The following is a 27,680-nucleotide window of genomic DNA, read 5'->3' on the forward strand; positions in this document are numbered from 1 at the left end:
CGAAAAAATTGGAGATTGAGATAGAGCTGGATTCATTATGAATGATTTTCCTATCATTCATAGCAGCAACCATAAATCTGGACCATTCAGCAGTAAAAGGAATCTCTCCGCAAATGCTAATAAGAAATGCGGGAACACGATATAGGACAACGAGATGAAATATATCTTCCTTAATTCTGAAACAAAAAGGAGTAAGAGTTTACTCCTACTGATCTAGAGGATTGTCTGTTCAAAAGTATGGCCCTCGGCTTTATTATCCATCATAAAGTAGCAATGAAATGGGGGAAGCAATCCAGAAAAAAAACCTTCTGTTGGGAAATTGTAGATTGGAGTCTCATTTGAATATCTTCTTGTTTTACTCAGCCAAAATTCAGTGCAATTGAAGTTCTTCATATCCAATATCCCGCAAAGTATGTTTTGGGTTCAAATCCATTTAATCGCAAGTGACACTTTACAGATCCATTATCTTAGTTGTAAAGTGCTTTTCAATCATAATAAATAAACGAAAAAAAAGCCGCAAACTTTTATTGAAGTAGTTTTCCGAGCACTTTGTTTTTAAAGATTCATGGTGAAATTTTAGTGTTAAATTTCCTCTAGTTAATGTAAGGATCTGCTACCTACTCACATACAAAAAGACAAATAAATGATTGAAATGTCAAAACAAAAAGTTATCGAACAAAAATGGAAACGGTGTCGATATCGTAACTATCTAGCACTTTAATATGCAAAATTTTATGGAATTCTGAAGAGACTATGACCTTGGCTTATCTGGTAACTGTCTTGATGGCTAAGATCCGACTGAGAAGCTAGAAGCTTTAGTTAGAACATTACTTCCCAATAACCTGCGTATTGGAAGCAAAACACCAAACAATATACTTTCTAATCTACAATCTATTATTAAAGACAATCATTCAATAAAAGTTTAATAAATGATGAATTTTTGTTGGTTATAATTTGAAAACTGCAATGTCGAAAAACTACCTACCTGTTTTCCTTAATCCCAAACCAAAATATTAAGCAATCCATTAGTAAAGAAAAAGGTCTTAGTTTGAGACAATCTAAAATATGGCTCACTTGTATGGTTTTTTCGTTTATTTTTCCCCTTCAAACAAATGAGTAATACTTGACACGATCTCAAGTCCATCCTTGGCTAGATCTGGTACTTTGTTCGCATGTAGTTTTCAAGTTTTCAATCAACTAACAATAAAATTCCGAATCGAATGACACCTCATTCATGAAAATCAGTTCACGCGTTTAGGCGCTACGTTGTTTACAAAAAAGGTAACAAGAAGAAGAACAGGAACAAGAACAAGAAAATTTTCTGAAAATGTCGTTTTTTCCAGTTTTTGCTAACTTTTTTCTCGAAACCTGTTAGATCTAGTTGTTGCAATAAAATTAGTCATAAAGGAGGATTTGCCCTATATTCTAAAGAAAATTTGGGAATTTTATCTTTTATAGAAAAAGAGAAAAAAATTGTCAAAGTTGGGTGTTTTTCAACGTTACGCTTTTTCGTGCACTTTTTGACGATCAACCCTTATACAACTGTCCTACCGGACAGTTTTAATAATTGGTGAATTATTACTGATAGATGCTACTTATGCATGCGACAGTAAATAGGTATTCTATAAACATAAATAATAATCCACAATATCAAACTTTTCCACTCTTTGATTTAACAGAAGGATCATTTATCTTGGAGTTAACTTTCAGTAAATCGTGAAATATCGCAGCAATTTCACTTAATAACATAAACAAACTAAAGGTAAGGTTCAGTTTCTTTCTTCCGTGACTCCTGTTCCCTCCTTATATTCTATTTCTTGATATCCATCTTTCCTTTATCCTAGTACCAAGGTCAACCTAGATCTAGAAAGTACATTTCCATTCAAATTTCATTAGGCGACTTCTTCTTTATTTGCCTATTTTTTAAAAATGTGCTAGCCTATCCCAAGCTGGCCAATGCTCAAACCATCGTAGTAGATTGTTCTCTTTAGTATAACAGTCTAGAATTAGATAACTCTGGATGTATCCTAATTATGGCATTTCGATTCCTGGTTTTTAGAGTATCTTCCATCCACTATCCTCTTCGGTGGTTCAACGGAATCGCCATCCGACTGGAGAACAAACCTGAATTGAACCAATAGAAACTTCTGTTTGCGAGTTGAATGAATTTTGCTGGGTAGAAATCGTAAGAATAAAATAGTTAGTAGTTTCGCCAGAGTTTTTCGTTCATCATGCCAGATATCCTCTGTAAAATTAGTAGTACATCTTTCTTCTTGCTTCACTATAGAAGTACCTAGTTTTTGAAATTGTAGCACAATGTAGTAAATAACCGAGTAGGTGATAACAAAAAAAGCGACATATTTCTGTAGAATATAAATTTCGAAAGTGGTTATTTGTGTAGTAGACAAATAGTTTTAATAATAATTGCAGTGACTACTAAAATGCCGCTGATTGCGACTATAAAGATAAACTTATATATAACTATTACTAATATCTATTCAGTTATGTTAATTGTGAGATAAAACTAAACTTAAGTTTGCATCAAATCGTAAGTAATTGCTTTTACAGCGCATATAATGGTTGGCGTTGAAATAGTTATGTCAATACTTTATAACGTTTCGACTGCCTCGATTCGCTTTAAATTGCTTTCATCTTAATGTTTTTTTTTTAATTTTTTCTTATTTGATACAGTGTATTTCCTTTTTCTTTTGTAATTACAATAAAATCTAGTAAAACCTAGAAACGTGGTCTGTTCTAGAAATCTTTCGGTTTGCTCTAGGATGTGAACCTTCGGTATATTCATTTAAAGGTGAAAAAAATCAGCTCTGAGGTCTCGGGTTTCAGCGCAACCATTTGTCCGTAGTTTTTTCTTTCTTAGCATCCTTTTACATCTCACAGTTCGGAAAGGTTCAATATCAGAATACTGTCAAAGTGGCTGATGGAGCACCTAAGAAGGAGGGTCCGGGCGTCATATTCTTGACCGGGCTTAAAGAACTCGTATAATAAATGCCCCTTCTGACGACGCCCTTGTTACTAGTAAAATAGTCAACCGCCCTAATTTTATTCATAACCACAAAATGGCAGCAGACTGGGTCTTCTTCTTCGAACGTCTTGATTAAAAGTATAGTTAAATGGTAGCACAGCGCAAAGACACCATCAATTTTGTATCTGCCTTCATTTAATATAATTGTAAATTTAATTTACAATTGTCGACATATTTAAATTCCAAATAATAATAATAATAATAATAATAATAATAATAATAATAATAATAATGATAATTACTATACTGAAACATAACAAATACGAGTATAACGCATCGTCTTTTCTATTGATCAACCCATGAACTAGAGGAGGTATAAGTAGGCTATAGCCTTACTGTAACAACTAGTTCTTCTGAATGTTTAATGTTTTTCTCCGTCAAAAGTTAAACTTTAAACTTATATTGTTTAAAAGCCTTTATTAAAAATGATTTATATGTAAATCAAAAAATTTAGGTAATAAAATTCTTCTCTTTTTATGAGAAATGTAATTAAGAGTTGAAATTTAAATTTATCGGATATAATAAATTTTTTATAATCCTATTTAAGTCATTCACTTTCTTAAGTGCCCATTTTTTCAGATGGACTTTTGTCTTTTGAATGAGTTGTTTTTATAGATTGAGTTGAGTTACCTAAAATCCACAGCTAAGACCGTTAATCGGATTTTACATTCATAACTTAGAATCTACGGCTATTCCTGCGTTGAAATTCCCAAAAAATGTAAACTTAACTCTACTACACAACTTCCGTTTGGTTGAAAATACAATTAATTTTTTGTTTTTACATTACGTTAGCGTCTAGAAATATACAAAATACGAATATGTCTCGATAAAAAAAAAGTAATCGATTTGAAAGTTAGTTCTTAGCATTGCAATATTCTTATGAAACTCGTTACAAAGTAATGCGCTGCTCGTTTGAAAATTATTTTCAAACTATTACTTTAATATATTTTTTACTTTACTTTATTACTTAAAAATTATTTAATCATTACTTATTACTGATTATTACTTATTTTATTTTATTTTTTAATTTATACTTTCATTTATTACTTTTATATTATTATAATTTTCTTTTTACATTTGTTTAATGCTATTATTTATCAATTAGTTTGGGAAAGAAAAAGATTATTTATTTATTTGCAGCATTTGTATGAGTGTACATAAAATTTTAATTTAATAATTTTATTTTTTATACTTATTACCACAAGATTTGTATATTTATTAACTTTATTAACTAATTTAAATTTGCTAATGTAAATTAGTTAATGTATAATTTATCGAGTGTTAACGTTAAAAAATAAATGTAGTCAGTAACAAATATTACGGAATGTTAATTCCAAAATTTAGGTTTATCATTTTTACTCGAAATCTATTTAAGTGATACCATCGAAAATTATACCTATTATTTTTCGAAAACTCACAGAGGGAAGCTAAAGCATCTGTAAGAGCCATTCCTGTCTAAGTGAGCAAAAATTCCATTCAAACTCAGTAGCCGGCCTTATGAAATGGAAAGTTAGCAGTCCAAGGGTACCTGGGCAGAGGGCTACTGCGTTATCCACTAACTGGAGACCCAGTTACTGTTAAGATCTCTTGCAATAGCGATTTTTCTCTTTTTCAGGGGGAAAAATGCCAAAGGCACCTTCCGACGATCTGTCGGGTGTGTGGGGCTCAACACTCTAAAAAACCAGCTCCTCTTCAGGCGTAAAAATATCCGTCCCAGAACCGTCAAATAGCATTTTGTCGGGATGGCGCCTCTTATACTTGGCTTACCTTCTTGTTTCGTACCTGCAATTATTCCAAGACCTTTCTTTTCCTTATTAGTATCTTTTTTACAATAGAAGAGACCTTCGCCCAAGCTTCCTTGTCTACCAGCATCCGTTCGACGATGCTGTCCAACCTACTTGCAATAGCAATTAAGTTACAAGCTTATGCTGGCAAGAAGGGGCAATTTTTGAGATTAGTGCTCGGTTTGTTGTGAGTCGAGGCCCCATTTAGATTTCAAAATTTAGAATTGAAATCAGAGGTAACATCTCTTTCATTACAATCTAGACGACATTACGGCACAGAGGCTAATGTGTGGAAGAGTAAACGGCGAATGTAATGACTGCAATTTGCCTTTTGCTGCATGTCCTGTTCTAGAAAAGGATGTGTTAAAGACATTTGGAAAATATTGTGCTTTAAACGGAGAAGAATTCTTGAAAAACAAATTTAATGATGTGGTTAATAGAAGTTATTCGAACATAAAAGGATCACACTCATCTTTAAACTTGAAATAAATATTTTTTAAAGCTACAATTAAAGTATTTATATTTTAAACAGCATAAAAGAGAAAGATAACTTCCATAGCATTGAGAGAGCATTCAAGAAAAGAGATATCAACATTAACATTTGGAATAAGGCAATAAAAAGAGCTCAAGTATATTGGTGTATTAGAACTTAACTGATAACTGTTGGAGCAGGTCGACATTACAATATAGCAATAACAATCCAAATGCATTAAGGTTTTATTGGAAAATAAAACAAAACGGCATACAGAAAGGTGAACTTGCATCTTCTAGTCGTCTTTCACATTTTTATATTATTCCATTTATAATTTATCTTAATGCTGAGTGCTCTACTTTTGGCAGAAACAACACAATCTCCATCTCTTTCGGTTTTAAATGATGATTTACCAAGTATATTTTATTAATAATTTAAAAGTAATTGTTTATTGTCCATACAAACTTCGCCACAACCATTTCACTTAATAAACGCTTTAAACTTTGACGTAAGTTGAGCGGCTTCTGACCTAGATGTTGATGCGCAAAAAAATAATAACTAAATAGATAAAAAGCTTCTCTGAGTGAAGGTATTAGGTGAGGATTCCTATGCTGAGATCCCGGGTTCGAATCCAGCAGCCCTGCCCTTACATTTTTTCTTACAGCACATTATCAGATAATGGAAAGTTATATCTGTGACGAGAAAAGGCTTTGGTAACCAGGGCCGGATTTAGATGAAAAGAGGCCCTAGGCTATTCCACTTATGAGGCCCTTTCACCTCCCATTTTTAAGTTTGTAAATTACATGAGAGATAATGAAATACATCACTACTGTGATATATATCAATATGTTAAATGAAACATGTTGTCTATTGGTACTGTTTGTAGAATAGTGTAATTTTAATTTTGCTAACAATTTGAATGAAGGCCCCTCTTGATCTTGAGGCCCTAGGCTGAAGCCTAGTTAGCCTATAGGAAAATCCGCCCTGCCAGTAGCCAATGTAACCTCTTCCATACTTACAGAAACTTCGCGCGTCTCAGTCGCAGATACCTACAAATCTATCCGCTCCTTCATCACATTCTCAGTCGTATGGGTCTTCTAATTTGGTGCATACTAGTCTGTCAGCGATTGCCGGTTGCTTTCTGTGTGCCGGGGGGGCCATAATCTATGCTACACCATTTGTTGCCCACAAGCAACCGACGTAGAATTGAATTATTTTCGAAAAGCAATCTCAGTCAATTTTCTAGCATTAGTGGATTATAAAACTGATTAGTTTATGTAATTAACAAGGTTCGTTTCATTGAACGTTACACTTTCTTTTGTGATGCCTATTTTCGTTTAAACTTTTCACAAGTCTCTGAAGAACGATTTGCAAAGATAAGTTATTTTCTGCAAGGAGATCGCCTAGCTTCCTGCAACAGATTCCTCTAAATTCTAACCAACAATGCGTAACACTACAGAAGCTCAACGTAAATTTGCGGCTGCCTAATAATTAAAAATGGTAACTATTAATATGGGTGATAATATTTTTTTTTTTAAATGAGACCATATCATCATAAAACTTCCAACATATGGGTGGGCAAAAGGTTAAAATTTTAATTATCCGATTCCCTAATCGGTTTGGTCTATTTTTTGGTGACGCAGTCCGTTATTAGAAATTGCACTATCGTAAAATTCCATTAGAACATACCCATTTAAAAATAACTATAAATTATCTCTTACAAATTAATTTAAACTAAAAGATAACTTTTAAAAGAAAATAATTATAAGCAATTTCTTAAAAGATAATAAATGAAAACGTTTTGTTAGAGATATCGCAATTCATGAAGATCAAATTGACGAATATATTTGGTTATTTCAAAACAAAACAAGCCAATAATTTGAAACGCGGAAGAAAATGATATGAATGTTGACGAAGTAGTTGATTTAATTGAGTAACCAAACTAAAACAGTGGTTCAAGTACTTTTCAGGACTTGCGTTAATAGTTCAGACTTGACTACCAGTTATTTTTAGAATTATGTGACTTTGATTAGTGTCCTAACTTCAGTTTTGTACTCTTTAAAAAAATTATCTGAAGTTTAAAATTCTTAAACTGAATGGTGAATGTTTTTTTAGATTCTTTAATTTTTTAGATGTGAACAATGTTCTGTAAAAGATATTTACGTATTTTGACTACGCTGACTGTGTATCACTTTTTTGAACAATATATGACGTTGCATTTAATAATTAATCTCCATAATAATAATAAAATAAACAATTGTAATCTAAAGTTTGGAGAATAACATCGAATTACATCTTCTATTACTTGAAGTGCCATCAAAAGTGGATTGAGATATCACACGTATTCACTGACACGATACATACGCCCAAGACCGTGCTCTATGATGAAGTAGATGTTCTAATATTTGCCCCTAGTCCAATTTGCAGGTCACATTCACTCTGATCTACGGCCAATGATTGCATTTAATTGCATGTTCTTCTGACAATATATTAGTTCTCTCGCTCAAGTCCCAAATAGAGAAACTTAGCGGTACGCGCCCCCAGGGTTATCCAAGGTTGTGTACTCAGTTCACGACCTGTTCTGCTTTCAGATCTTATAACCAAAACTCATTTATTTGTGCGCACAGTAATGTAATTTATTGTATTCATCTTTTTTAAAAAATGTAATCTGGCATTTCAATATAAATTTAGTTAAATCAATTTGAGTTATTGTATTCTCATTCTGATACTTTTTCATTGCCTTTGAAGTTCTACGGATTTTCATAATTTATTACCCAGAATGTTGCGCTTTTTTTCCATTATATTCTATGCAGAGTGAGTGATCTTGTTCAATAAGTATGATGTGAACTAGAATAAGAGATAAATGAAAATAAATCTTATTGAATGGACATCAAGATTTTAATTTTCTTTAATACTTTAAATCCTTCAAAGGGGTGTTGGTCCAGTGGTTAGGAGCGTGGCGTTGTATAACAGGGAGATCCCCAGTTCGAATCCCGCGTATGACTACTTTTTATTTGTTAGAAACAAAAAATTGTTTATAGTAAAGTATGAGCTCCGCCCCACGACACCTAATTGGTAGTTGGACGTTAAGCCCCGCCTGAAGAAATTGGCGATTACTTTATTTTACTTCTTTTTTTTTGTATTGATTCTTTATTATTTATTGTTAATAAAGGGCCTGTGAACATTTTATTGCCATTAAAGGATCTATGAATAAAAAAATCTTCCATCTATATTTTTGACTGAGCTACCAAAATTGCCGGAGTGTTAAATAAAAAAAATTAAATACAACTTTTTTTGAGCAAATGTACAAAAACATCTTAGAAGAGCCGTAATTCACCTACTTTTCCTGTGAGGAATCAATATTAATGTTATTGTCATCCAAGACTTTGACGGACGGTTTCGTTTGCTGCATGATATAGAAAGACAGATTTAATCGACTGTACAATAGTTTCTTTAAGTTTGTATAATGAACGATTCTCAAAAAAGAGATAAAAATATTTTGGTCTCTAGATAAAGTCAGTATATCTCTGCACATATAAAGATCTATTTGGTTATTTTTACTGGAATCGTTGTTTAGAAGGAGCTGAGTCAACAATTCCAATACTTCACAGACTCAGAAGAAATTGGATGACTTGGTTTAGCAAACAAACTCACTAGTAAATTCTAGTTTAGTTGAGTAAAAACATATGAACAATTTAGGTCGCAGTAAATTTATTACACAACCACCGCCAAAACAGAACTAAATCGTAAACTTCCATGCTGTCATAATATTTCGTTGTTTCTATTTAAATAAATAATTTTTTTTGAAAAATGTTATTTATTTCTAGTTTAAGAGTAACTATTTTCTGTTGTTTCCAGAGAAGGCCTATGACATTACTTATGTGCAAGTAAGATTTCATTCTCCTCGACCGGAGAGCTTCGCAATATACAAAAGAAGTAGTGAAAACGGGCCATGGATTCCATTCCAGTTTTACAGGTAAGTCTTTATAAGTAGAATATTTATAAGATTCAAAAAATGCTACTTAAAATACCACATGGTTGCGAGGAAGCACTAAATTAATTATTAGATTGTAGGATTGTTTAAATTATAAAACTTTATAACCTTGTTGTGGTCGAGTTTTGTTTTTCCAAAGCTTTCACAATATAATTTACGGTTTGTAGAATAAATGTTTCTATGTTAATTTCACCAAGTAGATCCTTCATAACATTTAACCTTTTCTCCATTAAAAATGGTTTGTCTTTCCTAAACGAAAGATTTGGAAAACTTCAACACAACCACAATTAAGTCAAAGAAGTTACCCTAATTCAACAATCATGAAGACTGTAAAATCCTGTCTAAAATAATAATAAAAAGAAAAGAATTACACGAAGGAAATTTTAAAATTGTGTTTCAAACCTAAGTAAGACAAAATTTTGTTTTTAGTGTTTTCAAAACTCTTTAAATCTGTAAAATGAATTTTTGTTTCTGTACTAACGGGCTCAATACCGTAGCTTGCGCTCATTCCTATCAGTAAAATGTTATCAAACACGTCAATAGTTTTCAGAGTTATGTAAAGACGATGCAGTCTGTATCTCATGATAAAGATTATGTTTAAATAAAGCGTCCTCTTCAAATAGTGTGACCAGTAAAAATTATTCACTAAATTTAGAGAGCAACCATGTTTTTGTTAAAAAGAACAATGAGGAGTTGGCGATAAATTTAAAAACAAATTTGGGATCAAGATAAGAAAGTTGCTGAATTAATTTCAGAAATAACTCTTACTACTTGACTGCTATAAGTCACCTTTCTTCCAGCTTGGTTGGATACTTAACTCAGGAATATGCCTTGGTTATTGGTAGGAAGAGCTTAAGAAGCTCTACGTTGTTTTCTATATTTATTTATTTTATTTTTTCAGCAAAGACCAAAAATACTAATAAATAGTAAGCTTCACATGTTTGTAAAGAAACATTCAACAAAGTTTGAAGATTAATAGTGAAATAGAGTTTGCTAACACCAGATGAATGTGAGGGTTTCCAGCGTCATTTAACTTCTTTAGTCAAGAAAACGGTCATTGTTTTCATATAACGCAGAATAAAATGTACTCGAAGATAAGTATGTCTCTCAGAACTTAGGAGCTGAATAAACAACTATAAACCAATATTGCACATTCATAAATAATAATACGACCCGTCAGAATGAAATGTAAGATTCTGAGAAACGCTTAGAATGGAAATGACCGTTCTGGCCTTATGAGATTAATTATAATAAATAATTATAAGTAGACGCGCCTTAACTTGAAAACAATGAAATTTAATAAATAAGCTTTGGACATCCATGCGGATTTCATGGACTCGGCTCTAGCCATGCCCTAAGAGTTTCTCTTCTTACAGTTCAGTCTCCGGTAATGAACAGTGTTGTTTGTAACGAGAGAACATTGTCTTTAGGCCCATTGTGAACTGAAAAAGGCTCCGGACGCAAACTTGGCCTAGGTGGACGCTTTAATTAAATTAAAAAATCAATGATCTCAATAAAAAAAATGAATGATGATCATTTTTATTTACATGTTTTCTTTTCCAAAAAAATCCATTTAATTGCTACAAAATAATGTATTCAATACTATGCTATTTAGAACAAAATACAACGTCTAATTTTATGTACATATTTTTTACAGTGGCGATTGCAGACTAATGTACGGTATGGAAGATCGAGTTACCGCCCTAGAATCTGAAGAAACTACAGCTCTGTGTACGTCAGCATACTCAGATATATCTCCATTGACTGATGGCATTGTTGCATTTGCTACACTCGAAGGAAGAGCTTCGTTAGGTTACTCATTCGACTATAATCCCGCCTTACAGGTGATCAGAATGCTACCATTAAGGACCTAACTGTTGTTGATCTTTGCGATGACCAAAATACTATTTTATTAATAGGTTAGACTCAAAATCAGATATACAGTAGGTGAATTTCATGCTGGTGGATTTAACTAACGCGTTTTTTTTCTGCTTATTAGTTTTTCCTCCGTTTTTCTCAATAAACTTCTCTACCTTGAATTTTAAGACTGCTTAAAGGTAGCAATAATTAAACCTTTAGACGAAAAATTGGTTACATTTTTGTAAACTATTAATTGGCAATAACTGAAAAAAAAAAATTAACATGCTTAAGTTTGTTTCAAGGTTTTTGCTTGGTTTCTATTTTTTTCTGCCTTTGTCTAAAATATTTCTGTTTAACATTTTTATTTTCGTAGCCAGTATTTTTAATGTTAATATTTTCTCAATGATTCGTTTTCTGTTTTACAATATTTTATACGTTTTAAAGGAGAGCCATTACTTTTCTAACAAGGAAGTTTTCCTTTGCAGCAACAGACTCTGAATTTTCAGTTATTATTGCTTTTTTTGTGTACTGATTGTCCTTTTACTCAATAATTCTGTATTGTGACATTGTTTCAATAAGCATTCAACCAAAGGTTGAATTTTGCAAGTACATAAATCTAGAGACCCATTTTAGTGTAGCCATATCTATAATTCAAATAATTCCAATCATCTCGTGGCTTTGTTATCTACTGACGATACTCTAAGTACTTTCAAGTTTTTCAATTATTAATAAGTAGAAACATCTATAAGTTAGGAGTAAAGTAATCGCCTATTTATTCAGGCAGGGCTTATCGTCCAACTACCAACTAAAGTTTGGCGACATGGACGGGGCAGAAGCTCTACAATAAACAATTTTTTCTATCAAATAAAAAGTAGTCATACGCGGGATTCGAACTGGGGATCTCCCATATACGGAGCCACTAAACTAATATCCGCCTCTATAAATGTTTTATACTTTAAGAATATAAACATTATTACTGTCTCTCTTCCTCAATTTTCTAACAAACTCTTATACATTATATAAGACTCATTGCTCTCATATCAGGGGTCATTGTCATTCTAAGGTGGTCTCGTTCAACTAGAATATAATGCCAACCCGTGATCAGAAAATAAAATCAGGAACAGTTAGTTTGGCGGTTCGGTTTCATGATCGAGCGACATTTTACCATCGTTAAAGACACGATTTAGTCTAATATCTAAACTAACTGAAGATGATAGAAGAAATTGTTTTAAAATTCTTGACTGCTTTTTAATTCATTAATGAATTTTTGGTTGTATTCAAAGAAAATAAAACATCATCAACTGACACTGCAGCCTTGTATGAGCCTTGGCCGGCTCCAAATTAAATGCGATGTTAAAATCCTTGAAACGGTTGCTGAGCCCATTGCCTTCGAATCAATCCTTTTTCTTTGCTTTTAGGTTTCGTAATGTGGGTTTTTTTTTTAAGAAGGGCAGATTATCGGCCAACAGCTCCTGAGTCTAGTGAAGTGGCTGCCTCCTCGGAGTCTCTAGACCTGCTCCCCCTTTCGGGGCTCTAGGGAAGGTTACCCTACAATGCAAACTGTTGATGTGTTTGTGACGGTGTAAGTGTATACATATAGTAGTGTTTTGGTGAATGTGCAGTGTACTCAGGAACCCGGGGGTCCTTAACGCCCCCAGTAGCTGCGCACAACAGCTATCTCCCGCGAGGAAAGAAAATAAATGGATTATCTAAATAAGTTTAATCGGCTAAGTTCATAATTTACAGAAAATCTTTCCCGTAAAATGTTGAAGGATTTTTTTTTAAACCTTTTGCATTTTTAATTTTGGGTTATGAATTTTGTTTAACTATTGCTTTTTTTAGGGAATGCATTTGAAATTTTAAGAAATGACTACCACTGTACACTAATTTTCTAACTGACTGAAAAATGGCTAAATTTAGAAACAAAAACTACTGTTCAGCAGCATTCTTGGAAGTAGCACTCGCTTTGGATAAAGTATGGCATCCAAGACTTCTTTATCTTTAAACTGAAATAGTTTGTTCCATCTCCTTACCACCTAATTCTACAGCCCTACCTCACTGAAAGATACTACCTCAACAAGGCTAGTCCAACAAGGAAACGTATTGGGTCTCATTTAGTACTTAATCTGACTCATACTTACCACTCCTATGTTTGCATTTGACACAGCTATCCTTACACGATAAATATATCTTATCACATCGTCCAATAGCCGACAAAGACAACTCGCTGTTTTCCAGCAGTGCTGCAAAATATGGGAAGTACAAATCAATATTTTAATGTACACACAAAGATATTCGCCAGATAAACTTGCCCGACAATCTACAGACTTTCACAGAAAACAGTTTCCAAGCTATCTCGAATATCAATTAGATCGTCCACCAACCTTGTACCAACTTTAATAGACACTAGGCAACAGATTTCGACAGTTCAGATGAGTACTGGAAAATTCAACGTAACCTACATCAACAACATAAAGCTGTTATACAGACAGTGTCACTTGGGCGACACTGTACAGCTGCGAAGTTACTAGTTTTACACAGAACACAAAAGTTTCTATCAAAATTACTGCGACCAATTATTAAAGATGCATCACATTATGTCTCAAACCACAACTTTTACACTGACCTAAGTAAATACTACGTGACCAATATAATCAAAACTAATTGCAGACAATTCCTCGATAAACTATGTAGCTTGACACTACAATTCTCTCATCGCCCTTAAGCACACTTTCGCTAAATCACAATACGTTTAAGAGTCTGAAAAGGAAGTCACTAGGAATAATTGAGAGGACTGAATTATAACAAATCTTTCTTTGATGGACCTCTTCATTCACGGCAATCAAGTCAACTGGCCTCAACATCATTAGTGTTCAATAGTGATTATCGAAATAACATGTCTGCTAAATTCAACTTTGAAAATAAAAATAATTGAATTGCACAAAAAACCATAAAGACTTTATTGCAACTCATATTTTTGCTTCAATCAAAAACACAATAACTTTACAGAAATTGTATTAATTTTGATTTAATTACTATTTCAAATTCTAATTGTTTCAGGAATGGGTTACTGCCACTGATATAAGAATAGTACTAAACCGAATGAATACTTTTGGAGATGAGGTGTTGCAAAGTGAAAATGTACTTCGGTCTTATTATTATGCAATTTCTGAAATTGCAGTTGGAGCAAGGTGATTATTTCTCGTATAATATGCAATTATATTAATGTTAATTTAAGATTAAAAATGTTTTATTAATGTTTAAGCAAATCTTTTTCCAGAGAACTGTTATTAAAACTGACCGGTAAAGCAGTTGTAAAAGAGGTGATCGTCAAAAACGGCACAAAAAAGTAAAATGCTGAAAAACGGCCAACTTGACAATTTTGTCTCTCTTTTCTTATAAATGATAAAATTCTCCACTATTCTCTAAAAGAAAGAAGTTATTCTCATTTATAAGTGTTATTTTTTTGTAACAGCGCAGATCGAATATATTTTAAAAAAAAAAAACTGCCAAAAATTGGCTAAAACGACATTTTCAGAAATTAGTCTTTTAGAAATTAGCCAGACTAATGTGAACACATAGTCGAAGAAGAATTCTAATGAAAACAGTGTTTTCATTATGTAGTTACATACATTCATAAAGACCATATGTGCCGAAATGTCCAAGGCGAAAGTCGAAAAGCTCGGTTGTACTTGCTACGTGGTTCGAATCCGTAATAAATTTCCATCTTTATATTTAGAAATTGTATCAAGTGCATTAGCTATTTGTCTTTCTACACGATTCTTGATCGATAGTAAAGTGTAAAGCCAGTGTAAAGAATTAGGAATTCAAATTAATTCATTTTTACTAATTTTATGTTGCTTAAATGTTAGTACGCAGAGTTTCCGCTAGAAAGCGTGAGCTCCCTGGTTGGCAACACTCTAAAAAGAACTTTAAACCAGTAATGTTTCCATCTTTTTAATTTGTTATTTTTATTTTTTTAAATAATTTGTATTTATAGTATAAACTTTATAGGAGTTCAAACTCGTTTGTACAAATAAATAATAAATTAATAAAATACAATACAAATTAAAATTAAAATGATCAGAAAGTTGAATATGCATGTACACTTTCTGCCCTTACTCTCTCTCCCGTTCAAAATAAAATGTTCAAAACTGAAATAATTCATAAATTCAAATTTCTGAAATTGAAAAGGTAAAGTCTTTGGCTAAGTGGTAAAAGTAAATTTACTATTTATTATAAAAAATCAAAGGTGTATTATAATGTATTGATAATTTATAATTATTAGACAGATCCACAGAAATTAAGTGCCTTCTCTTTAAAAAAGGTTTTGATGTAAAATTTTTGAAATTAAATAATGTTGATAAAGGCATTATAACCTACAGAAAACTGAGAAACCCAAATATAGTAAATTAACAGAGTGACAGCGTACAAAATAGTATAGTTTTATGATTTTTTTTTTCTAAGGAATAATACAGAATTATATTAATTAGAGTTTCTCCTAACAAAAAACAAAAAAAAAAAAAAAAAAAAAAAAAAAAAAAAAAAAAAAAAAAAAAAAAAACTAATCCTAACAAAAAATTATAAAATTATAGAATCGACAAAATTTTATGCCAGCAGTGAAATTATAAATCCAAATTATGTATTAATATTCCTTAGAAATTTTATTAAGGTAACATTCCTACAATTTTCCATATTATAACCAGAAGTTCTGTGGCCAGAACCTCAATTTTTTTCAAAAATTAATTTCTTTTTATTAATAATTTATTTATTTAGAAAAATTTATTCTCCATATTGCCAGGTTGGACACAGCAAAAGCTAATGTTGATTAAATAAACCCTGGCAATATCTGTTTTAATTATGCAAAAAACGAAATTATTTATTGGTTAGTTGGCGGAAAATTCAGAAGTATAAATCAAATAGTAAAGCGTCATCCCTTTATTAATTACTGATAACAGATTTGTGCAATAATGATTGAATTACGGTGTTAGATTTGAAAACTTGAAGAAATGGTTATCTCCTTGGAAAGCGTACTCTTTATCAGAACTTTAATTCATAATCAATATTTTTACTGTATGTATAAATAATAGTTTTTGATTTGAAACAGAAAATTTATGAAGTTTTCGTTCCTCGCCTTGCATATATATATATATATATATGTTAGGAGAAACTCCAATTAATATAATTCTGTATTATTCCTTAGAAAAAAAAATCATAAAACTATACATGAGATCTCAGAAAAAAAGCTTCAAGATATGTACATTTGGGACCTTGTTATAGTAGAGTTATAAACAGTCTTTATTGATATTTAATAATAGATACCATTCTTTTCTTTTAGACAAAAATTAAGATTTTTTATGACTAAATCTAATTTTAATTTATGAGATTGGGCTAATTTTTTCTATAATGCATTCTACTTATCTTCTATTGAGTGCATCACTTTTATAAGATGTATGAAGGGAAACCAATGCAATCAATTGGATACGACAACCAAAATCATGTTCACAAGAGGTTCTCAGGCTATGGTCTGCATTAAAATTCCTTTTTATTAATCAATTGCTTTGAAAGCTAAATTTAATCAAATTAAAATGGTGTGGTTTTCTCTTCAAACAGTATCTTCAAAGAGATATTGCCTTTTATAAATATAGCAGTAATTTTTTTGATGTTAAAGTTACAAAAGGTGTATATTTATAGGTGTAAGTGCAATGGCCACGCGAGTTCTTGTCACAGTATCTGGCGAAATGGTGAAGTAAGGAAAGTTTGTAAATGTGAGCACGATACTGCCGGAGATGATTGCGAAAGATGTGATGATTTCTACCAAGAAACACCTTGGAGAAGAGCTACTGCTACTGATGCTGCCATTTGTAATCGTAAGTCAGTGCATTTTATTGTTTTATTTTTATTTTTGTTAATAGGTTAAAATTGCTTAATATTCTTTTATAAGCAATTATAAGCTTCTATTTAACCATCATTATTCAACTGAATAGAATTTGGCATTTTAAGGTTTTTTGATTATATTTTATATTTATTGGCGGATTTAATGCACTACCTATCAAAATAGATCCACTCTGGTGACTGCTGAGACTTCTGATCCTACAATACACCTGAGAGATGAAACAACTCACTCAGGTTTTATCTAAGAAAGTTCTAGGAGCAGTGAGCCGACGTATCTCTCTCCTGTAATGTCCTCCCAATACATTCTGTAGAAGACTCCTCCAGATTAAAAGAAATTAGGAGGATTTTAGAGATTGAGGATAGCCTCCACCAACAGCTGTCACAACCCAGGCTCTACAGGGAAATCCACGCAGAGTGGGAAGGCGGCTTTGGAGATAACTACTCCCTGGGGAAAAAAGCACCTTCAACGACCCCTGGAAGGTATATCACTCTCCATCATCTGGTGACTGCCAGGTTCTCTCTCTAAGAAAGTTGTAAGAAGATAGCAAGCCGGCTGGTATTTTGGGATAACAACTTCCGAGCGTCAAAACACCCTTCCCCAGACTCCTTACAAAGTGGTCGTAAGAAGTTGTAGAAAAAGCGAGGAACCGGCATTCAGATGTTCTAAAAATGGAACTCTTTGTCATTTCTTAGTACAAGTACAGTGAATTATTTAAAAGAGGATAGCGCTTCTAGTGGATGTAATTTGGTTTTTCGCCTTAATATTAATATTTTTATATGTAATATTTCTTAGCATACTCATGTTAATTAGAAGTAAGAGGGATACAAAAATAATAATATAAAATGGTAAAATTTCTGGGGTATTGGGGATATCTCAAAGAGTGAAAGGATACTAAAATAGCTGGATGATGGAAGGGATAAGGAATTGAAAGATTAGGGATCTCTTCAATAGCTTGTGCTGCAATCAAGCGACCACAACCAGAATTAGAACGCCTTGTAATATTCAGCTATTTTTCCTTTTCAGAAGTCTTAGTAACAGTAAAAATGAAACAATAATATTAACAATGATTAACCAAGTGATTTTACTTGCACTTGTCATAATTTACCAGGAATATTACAATGCATATTCAGTTTCATCTCGTTTTTTTTTTTAATCTGAATCTATAATTTTGTAATAGTCAAATCTCAAGGCAGTTACGAGTATATTGCATTATAAAGGTATGTCTGATTTTAATTTTAAGCAAGCATATATCTGCTTTGGAAGATTATTTTTTATGATAGAAATCAAATTAATAAAGGAGTTGATTCTAACATAATTGCAGTAATGTAGTTAGGTGCACAAAACAAGAGATATTCTCAAACTCCAATCAAAAAAGTTAAAATGGGACAGCTAATTTATAGAATAGTATTTTCAAATTAGAGTTTAAGTTTCTAAACTGTATGCACAAAAAAAAATACTGCATTTGTAGTTGTTCTTATTATTTTTACTGCCAAAACATATCAAAATTACTTGCCGAATGTTTGTATATATAAAGTCTGTTTATTTAAAACAGTTCCTCATATATTCTGTGGTAAAGGTGCAAAATTAATGAAAATTCCTATTGCTAAAATTGCAATTTCGAACTTCTCACAAATAGGGGACACAAAATAGCTTATTTTGGCTTATTTAAATAACTTATGTATTTGGTAAGCATTGTACATTGCTTGAAACAATATATATTTTTGTTTTGCAATTAATTAAGCAATTCTAAGTTAAAAAGTCAATATTTATTTTCGAAGATCGGAGTATTTCTGATGACAAGGAAAATAAAAAGTGAAGTATCGGACTGAAATTGGTACAGTTTGATATAGACTCTTTTTTTTTTTTTTTGTAGGCCAAATATGTAGGATTATTACGTTGAATTTTATCAGCTGTGCACGTCAAAAATGTTGACCCAATGAAAAACAAATAGTCGAATTTCTTTAAAAAAAGATTTTCTTGCTTTGTTTTCTTTTGGTGAGTCCTCCCATCAGTTTGTTAAGACTATATATCATGTTTTATTTAAACATTTGTAAATTTGGCTTCATGTCACGTTCTGCATCCCGAATTGGCCAATATCCCACAAAAAAAAAGAAAGCTCAATTCTTTCATTCCTCTCGTAGCTTTTGTCCTTCCAGGTATCAATATTTATGCTTAAGCTCTTTGTTAGGTTCCGAATCGGGACTTACTTTTTTTCAACTTATTTCCCTTATAAGTCAAAGCTAACTCCTTGGAACTGTTTAATGATTTTTTTTTTATATTCACATTTTTTATCGTATTTGTGGGCAAGAATTTCTTTTCAGCGGCGACTTATACTAACATTCTTTAAGAGACTAGAGGGTGATGATGGCCACATTATTTTAATCATGTCAGGCGAGAAAAAGTTATCATGAATTCCACTCATCTGTTTGATCCATATTTCATATTTCTTCTTTTCGATTTTCGTTAAGCTTTTTTTTTTTATTACACAGAGTATATACAATAATAACAACTTACTTCTAGGGTCATCTTTAAACTTAATGTACCATTTAAAAGTCATAAAAAATAAATCAAATCGTCACAAAAAATTTTTTTATAAAAATTTCCTAAGTTTTTGTAATGTTTTTATTTCATTAAGTACTTAACTTAGTCTACTTCAAAATTAGTAACAGCTTTCAATTTTGCAATTATTACTAGTAAATTATTGTTACTTATGGTAACTGGGTTTTTACCCTCTTGAAATAAATTAATTGCTTTTCATGGATTTTATTTTTGGTTTAATTTTTGGTTTTCGGAAATTATTTATACTAAATTTTATTGGCAATTAATTTGTACAATAGGGCGAAAGTTATGGAAACTAATGAATGTTTTTGACATTAAAAATTTGTCAGTCCGCTTGTTAAGTGTTAACTGTTTTCATATTATCTGTAATTTTCTTGTTTCATCCCTTGTAGACTTCCGCAACTTTAATTACTTTCTTTTTATGCTTTTTTAAAAAAATCTATAGGTTTATGTTTATATGTAGAGCAGTTAGTTATAAAATGCAGAGCAAAACGTTTTTAGCAATGTTCCAGTCGCGGAGAACTTGAAACACCATTCTACGAGTTAAGCTTGAAATTATAGCATTGCTATTAATGTCCCGAGATATTTTATTCATTGAGATTGTAGTTCATAACAAGTAATCAATTCTTTAAGTTTAAATAAAACCGTTGCAGCCATTTTCGAGAGCGCATAAAAAACAACGAACATAAAGATCAAAATGAAGTACCAATTTAAAGCTTTCTTTGAATTTTCATATTTGGAAATATTCTGGCCCAAACACATAGACCATGGTAAGGGTTTCATTATGTAGAGATTCTTGTGAAACCTCAAAGCCTGGCTCAGAATCCAACCAACAATCTCAGTCCGTAAATCCTCTTAAGCTATCGAAACTACATTCTGATTGCTTACGTTGCCCTTGAATCAGAGTTGCTTAATCATCACTCTTTTCTAAACGTAAAAAGTTGGGGAAAATGCCGCAAGTAAAAGTAATTTATCTATTATTATCTATATTTATGCAATGCTTATTAAAAGTTAAAATAAATTTAAAATATAAAATAATGAAATGAAATAAGTAACAAGTTTTAATTGAAATAATGGAATTGGGACAATCTGTTTTCTGTCTTCCTGCATAAATTTAAAAACAAAAATTTGCTCGAGTGCAATACTTCCATTTACGAACGAAAGTCTAAATGTTAATTTTGTAAAGAATAAATCAGAACGCTGCTTTAGTCGAACACCAACTATGGACACCCTAGTCTCTAACACTTCAGTTCCTCAAGCCACCGTCTTCTGCACCACACCAACTCCTCAACTCTTCATTGCTTCTGGATTATGCCCTACCCGTCAGCCTTCTCTCTACCTGGTCAGCAGTCCATGATTTTCTTCATCTATTGCCTAACGCTGTTACTTTGTCACCTCCTCATTTTCTTATTTATTTTATTCACGCAATAAATTATATTTCAGTGCCTTTTAATCATTTTATTAATGCTGGCCCACGTTTCACTCCGCACAGAAAATAGGCACAACTGAAGATGTCAAATGATATCCATTTGTAACTTTTATCTATTTTATTTTTTTTAAAGAAACCATCCTACGCTTCTAAAATTACCATCCATGCTTTCCGTACGACCCCAGTATATAAACGTTTCAGCAATACCTTTGTTACTTCCTTGCCAGTTTGAACTCTCCTTCGCAATCAGTTGTCCTAAGTTTAACCCAATAGAACTAATTTTAAGATTAGCTTCTTATAATCTTCACTTACTTACTGAAGAAGCATTTATTCCACGAATTTATGTCCTCATTCTCTTCAAACTTCATTTCAAAATGGAAATAAAATGGAATAGTACTGATTCAGAATAGAAATGTTTGATGGACTAATTAGGAGCCCTAATAGAAATATATGGCCGCAGAAATACATGAGATGGTTGCGCAATGAGAAAGAAGATAGGATTCTTCTGATCCTCACCATTTGGTGCACAGTGCTTTATTTCTTTACTGTTGCCAAAGGTCTTCCTGTCTTTGATTAATTCATTTTGCCATCATTAATCCTGGTGATTGATGATTGTTGTTAATGATGCTTCAGTAAAAGAAATAAACCTCAACAGTACTCCCTTGAAATAATTAACAGTTCCATTACGGTTCTTTACCTTAAACCCAATTCACTAAATTTAAATTTCATTTTACTATTCATTTTTGTTTTGTTTTTAAGTTATAGTTCAAGATTTTGTACAGTTATTGTTTATAAAAATGTTTTATGAAGTAATTCTCATTGAAATTATAAAGACTGTCTTATTGTAATGCCCTTGTGACTAGCTGAATTAGATCAATTCCAACTTAAACCGACATATCATAAGTTATCAAAGTAATGTCTTTTTATTCAGGCGGGCTTAACGTCCCAACTACCAAATTAGGTGTTGTGGACGGAGGCGACAAGCGAACATACTTAACTGCAAATTCCTTTTATTAACCATTAAAAAAATCGAAGGTCTAAGACCAGGAATCGAACCAAGTATCACAATACATATTAGCTTTGTGTGCCTTGCCTCCAACAGTTCGGCTACTGTAGCAACTTCTTAAGTTATTATACTTGGCTCATGGAGAGCAACCAATCTGCTTAGCTTTGAGGAAGTCCTCAAGATCATTAACCTAGTGAATGTGTAAGAGTAGTGAAGAAGTTGCACAAATCCACAACCTTTGCTGGACCCCTAATAATCAATTCTGTGAAAACCATTAAAGCTGAGCTAATTCTTTCAAGGACTCAAAATCCCGGAACAAGTCGTTAGTTCACTTCCCTCGATTCGGAGAATAGATCTTTAGGCGTTTTAAAGAGCCTGAGTTCGTCGCTAGAGATATTGAGCTAACATAATTATGCTGTTATTGTTACTTAGCAGAAGCAAGGTGTGATCAAACTTCTAAGGGACGCTGAAATCTCCTAGGGTAAAATTAAGGACTACTTTTTTAGCTTCTAACCTGTCCAGTTGAAGAAACACATCGAGCAACTCTTAACCTCTCGTTTTTTATTGGTAATTGGATTAGAGGTGTAAGATCGTAAAACTACTGCACTCCGACATTATGCCTGGAGTTGTGAAGATGATTATCTCTAACCATTATTATCTAATGATATTTTTATTATTACAAACTACCATCAGATAATTAGTAGGGGAAATTGGAAATTACTTTTATTACTAATAATTACCGCTATTACGACAATCTGAATGACCTCAGAAGAATTCGACCCTCACTATAATCAAAAGCAGTGAACAAAATCAAAATCAAATCAAACTTCATTTGTATAAAGATACAATGTATCTGTTACAAAGGAGTTCCAAGTTCATGTTTACTTTATAAACATTGTAAAGTGTAAGATCTTAGTTTTAAAACTTTTTTTAAATAATTAAAAATTGCGTACATATTTTTCTCTTCAAAATTATTAATCAATTTACAAAGTTCTTCTTTAGGATTATTATATTTATTTATATGGAGTGGGATTCTGAAACATTCATAGACATAGATAGCAGTGAACATTATTTCTTGGGGCGGGAACGTCCGAGCGGTATCTAAGTACATGGTTCATCCACATTATGGTATATTCTGATTCATGGTTAAAAAACATTGTGCCACATTTAATGATAATTTATAGGTGATGTGTAATATTATTTGTCTTTCAATGAAAGATTTGGTAAAATTATTGTAAAGTTTTTAGCTTCAAGTGATTAGAATAGTTAGCAATATTTAGCGATCGAACCTCTTTCGAGTTCCCGAAAATATTCGTTTTGAGATCACTTGGGCCCAATTCTTTGAGATTTTCCACTTTTCTGAGTTTTTTTTTTTTTTTTGTATTATCTAGGTAAATGCCTAAACTTTGAATTTATATCACAAATTTTTATTTGAATAATCAGTCTGTGGTAAAATTCGTTTTTGGGCAATATGAGCTGAATGTTCCAATATCTCAACAAATCGATAATTACAGTCAGAGAAAGTGGAGTGATTTGGTTTATACCAAATTTTTATTGACGTCATGTAAATTGGCTTTTAAGAATTAATTATTTTAAATTTGGTGTACATTTATGTAGGCCTTAAATAACGCAATATTTAAAGGTAACATTCACAAAATTGTTTATTTTATATACAAATATAATAAATAAAGTAATAAAAAACGGTCCAGATTTATAATGAACTTTTATTATTTATAACATTGGAAATATATGCTACTTAGCTTGCAATACTAAGCACGCTAGTAGTAAATAATTCATTAGCGGTATTAACTATGCTACAATAATATTGTATTTTATAAAGTAGAGTTATATTTCATAAATCTGATTTCTACATAACTAGTGTTATTATACATTTTATAACCGAGTCATGTACACTAACTGGCCTCTACAGTTATAAAGACTTTATTTAAAACTGGCTGGATGGTTATAGTGTACGAGTTTGTTCAACTGTGACCTTCCCAGCAGTAATTGTCATTACCGACATAAAGTTCTTCTTCTTCCAGTTTGTGCAAAGCGCAGCTTTAACGGATCAACTCCAGGAATGTTGCTATCCTGCTAGCTGCTATCCCTAACTACTCTTCTTTTCTCTTTCCTGTACCTGAAGGCAATAGGTACCACAATTTATTGGTTTACATCTGATATCTACTTTATTTAATACTAAATTACACTAGTATTCTTTATTTAGTAATTACTATTACCTCGTATTAGCCCCATGGATTTTATTTACAGTTTCTTATAAAGCTTGGAACAAGATCGGGTTTATCTTCTTCCCATCGAAAGTCATTATTGTACATAAACATTAAATGATATAGACAGTAAACGTGTCTTTCTTAACGACTATTCTAATTAATTTCTTCTTCTTCTTCTTTTTTATCTCTTTATTTAAATTTACAACCGCAGATTCATTAAAAACATTAACCGCCTCAAGTGATGAAAGGAAACTGAACGTAAATAATTATTAGCCAGCCAGCTAGCTTCCAAGAAAGGGGCAAAGATGGGATTGTAGAACTGAAGCTGGATACGATTAACTTTTTTTTGTTGTGGCGGAGCATTGTCTTTAATTAATGGGTTACTTTAAAAAGTTATGAGGCTATGGCCGATCAATTCCTTACACTTTTGCGGTTATTTTCCTTTGTTAATAGGCACATTGCTCTTTACGTTAAGCACTCAAGAGAAATGGATGATTCCCATCAAAGATAAAGTATTAGGTATTACCGATGATTAATCATTAATTCATGCTTAGGGCAAAAAAAAAAAAAAATCATTTGACATTCTCTTCCTATATTTTACTAGTTAAAATGTTCTTTTTGTATGAAAAAACAGTCGCTACAAACCTCAGAATTTAATCAGTTAACTGTTATTTGTGTATTTTATTTATTTATTTTTATTCTACATCTATAAAAATACGAATTTGTACAGTATAGATGGAGAGGCTCTTTCAGACTCTATTCTGACCACATAACCTGCAGTATTACGCTGCCAAAAAAACAATGGCTTGATGAGCTTTGACTGTACCACTTCAATCTGTTCAGTATGCATACGTGCCCAAATTTCACTACCATAAAGCAGAACAGAACAAATGCAGCTATCAAAAACCTTTTGTTTACACGCCCAAGAGGATACAATTGTGTATTTTTATTTCTGTTAAATTTGACTTAGAATTAAATTCTTATTAATATTGGTCGATTGAGATCTTAAATTACAATCAAATGACAATTTAGAGGAAACCGATGCTCAAATTTTTGCAGAATGTGTCACAATTAGCATTTACCTTATAAAATGTTTTCAATAAAAATTAAAGTATGTGTTAAATGATAATTGCATTTTCCTGAATCAATGGCCAAACGTTCCATTCGGCTCCAAGGCTGGGCCCAAACACAAAATATTTTTCAAAAAAAAGAAAAGAAAACATTGCTTTAATTCAATTTATAAAGTAGCAACTATTTTTTAACATTCTAACGCAGCTTTCGTACGATTTTGCACTTTTGAATTATGCTCTACATGAATGTTTGAATGTTAATAATAGAAGATTTACTGCTTCGATATTGTTTGGTGGTGCTGAATGTGATAAAGCATACAACAAAAAATACGTTCAAACGAAATTAATTTAATGAAAACTAAACTACAGCATAACAATAATAATTCATAAGTTTTTTTTCAAGAGGTAAATTATTTAATTGCACAATTTTCGTACGATGCCTTTATACACCACGTTCACAACACTTCCAAAAATGGATACTATTTTGTATGTATAGTTATTTGCTATGTACGAGGGTCGTTTGAAAAGTCCGTGCAAAAATAAAAATACTTAATTTTTTGGGGTAAACCTTTTTTATTTTTCAACATAGTCTCCTTTTAGGCTTATACACTTCGTCCAACGCTGCTCTAGTTTGTTGATCCCTTCCGAATAATAGGATTTGTCCAAGTCTGAAAAATAGCCATTCGTTTCTGCAATCACCTCCTCGTTTGAATAAAATCTTTTTCCCGCCAGCCATTTCTTCATATTGGGGAACAAATAGTAGTCCAAGGGAGCCAAGTCTGGAGAATAGGGGGGATGTGAAACGAGTTGGAACCCTATTTCCATTAATTTTGCGACCACAACTGCTGAGGTGTGAGCTGGTGCGTTGTCGTGATGGAAAAGGACTTTTTTGTGGGCCAATCGTGGGCGTTTTTCTTGCAGCTCGGTTTTCAAACGGTCCAATAACGATGAATAATATGCACCTGTAATAGTTTTACCCTTTTCCAGATAGTCGATGAGGATTATTCCTTGCGAATCCCAAAAGACAGTCGCCATAATCTTTCCGGCCGAAGGAATGGTCTTCGCCTTTTTTGGCGCGGATTCCCCCTTGGTAACACATTGTTTAGATTGTTCTGTGGTCTCAGGAGTGTAGTGATGTATCCATGTTTCATCCACAGTGACGAAACGACGCTTGAAGTCCTGCGGATTCTTCTGGAACAGCTGCAAACCGTCCTTGCAACACTTCACACGATTTCGTTTTTGGTCAAGCGTGAGCAATCGCGGCACCCATCTTGCGGATAGCTTTGTCATGTCCAAATGTTGATGCAAAATATTATGTACCCGTTCATTCGAGATGCCCACAGCACTAGCAATCTCACGCACCTTCACTCTTCTGTCATCCATCACCATATCATGGATTTTATCAATGATTTCTGGAGTAGTAACCTCAACAGGGCGTCCAGAACGTTTAGCGTCACTTGTGCCCATATGGCCACTCCGAAAATTTTGAAACCACTTATAAACTGTTCTAATCGAAGGTGCAGAGTCACCATAATGTTTATCAAGCTTCTCTTTAGTCTCCTGAGGCGTTTTGCCTTTCATAAAGTAGTGTTTAATCAACACACGAAATTCTTTTTCGTCCATTTTTTGAAAATCACTCGACTTCCTCGATTCAAACGAATGCCAAACACAAAGAAATAGACCGATCTGGCTGAAACTTGGTGTGTGTTCTTCCAAGAGTTGCTACTAACTAAACATAACCTCGATACGCGCCAGTAGTGCTATCTCTCTGACTTTGCACGGACTTTTCAAACGACCCTCGTAAGTATACTATACAGCAGGTGTGGCCAAACTTTTATCCCTTAGGGGCTACTTATTCTGAAAAATTTAGTCTGCGGGCGACTTTAAATATGGGCAAACTATTTTAGAATTTTTCATTGATATTTTACTAAATACGAGTAATTAACAAGAATTTCAATTAAAAAAATATTATGACAAATAAAGAAAACAAATAATTTTTTTTTTTTTTGAGATGAAATACTTACTAACTTAAAAAAAAGTAGGTACATTGTAAATAAGCAAACAAATAACAATGTTTAATTGGACGATACCTGACATTGCATAAGAGCAGCAAGTTTTTCAAAATTTGGCTCATATGAACTTTCATCCCGATTGAAAAGCTCATTGAAAAGGCAATTCTCAAACATGATTCCAAATGTTGATTTGTTAATTGCGATCGATGTTTTGTTTTGATCGCATTCATAAATGAAAAAGCGGATTCACATAAATATGTTGATCCAAAGAAGGCATTAAAACGTGCAACAATTGTCCGAATATTTGGATATTTATCTTTATTTAAC

The 27,680-nt window shown here is 32.3% G+C and overlaps 1 protein-coding gene across 1 annotated transcript in view; it reads left to right on the plus strand.

Moving 5' to 3' along the window:
* LanB2 (laminin subunit gamma-1) overlaps nucleotides 1–27,680 on the plus strand; it is a 329,357-nt gene that overhangs the window by 131,673 nt on the left and 170,004 nt on the right. Inside the window, exons 3-6 of the mRNA XM_074121158.1 lie at nucleotides 9,158–9,275; nucleotides 10,951–11,137; nucleotides 14,214–14,344; nucleotides 16,848–17,023. Coding sequence (XP_073977259.1) covers nucleotides 9,158–9,275; nucleotides 10,951–11,137; nucleotides 14,214–14,344; nucleotides 16,848–17,023 — 612 coding nt within the window. The remainder of the gene's footprint in view (nucleotides 1–9,157; nucleotides 9,276–10,950; nucleotides 11,138–14,213; nucleotides 14,345–16,847; nucleotides 17,024–27,680) is intronic.

This window comes from Rhodnius prolixus, unplaced genomic scaffold (genome assembly GCF_049639745.1).
Source record: "Rhodnius prolixus isolate KJV_2025 unplaced genomic scaffold, Rpr scaffold_2, whole genome shotgun sequence".
Classification (NCBI taxonomy): domain Eukaryota; kingdom Metazoa; phylum Arthropoda; class Insecta; order Hemiptera; family Reduviidae; genus Rhodnius; species Rhodnius prolixus.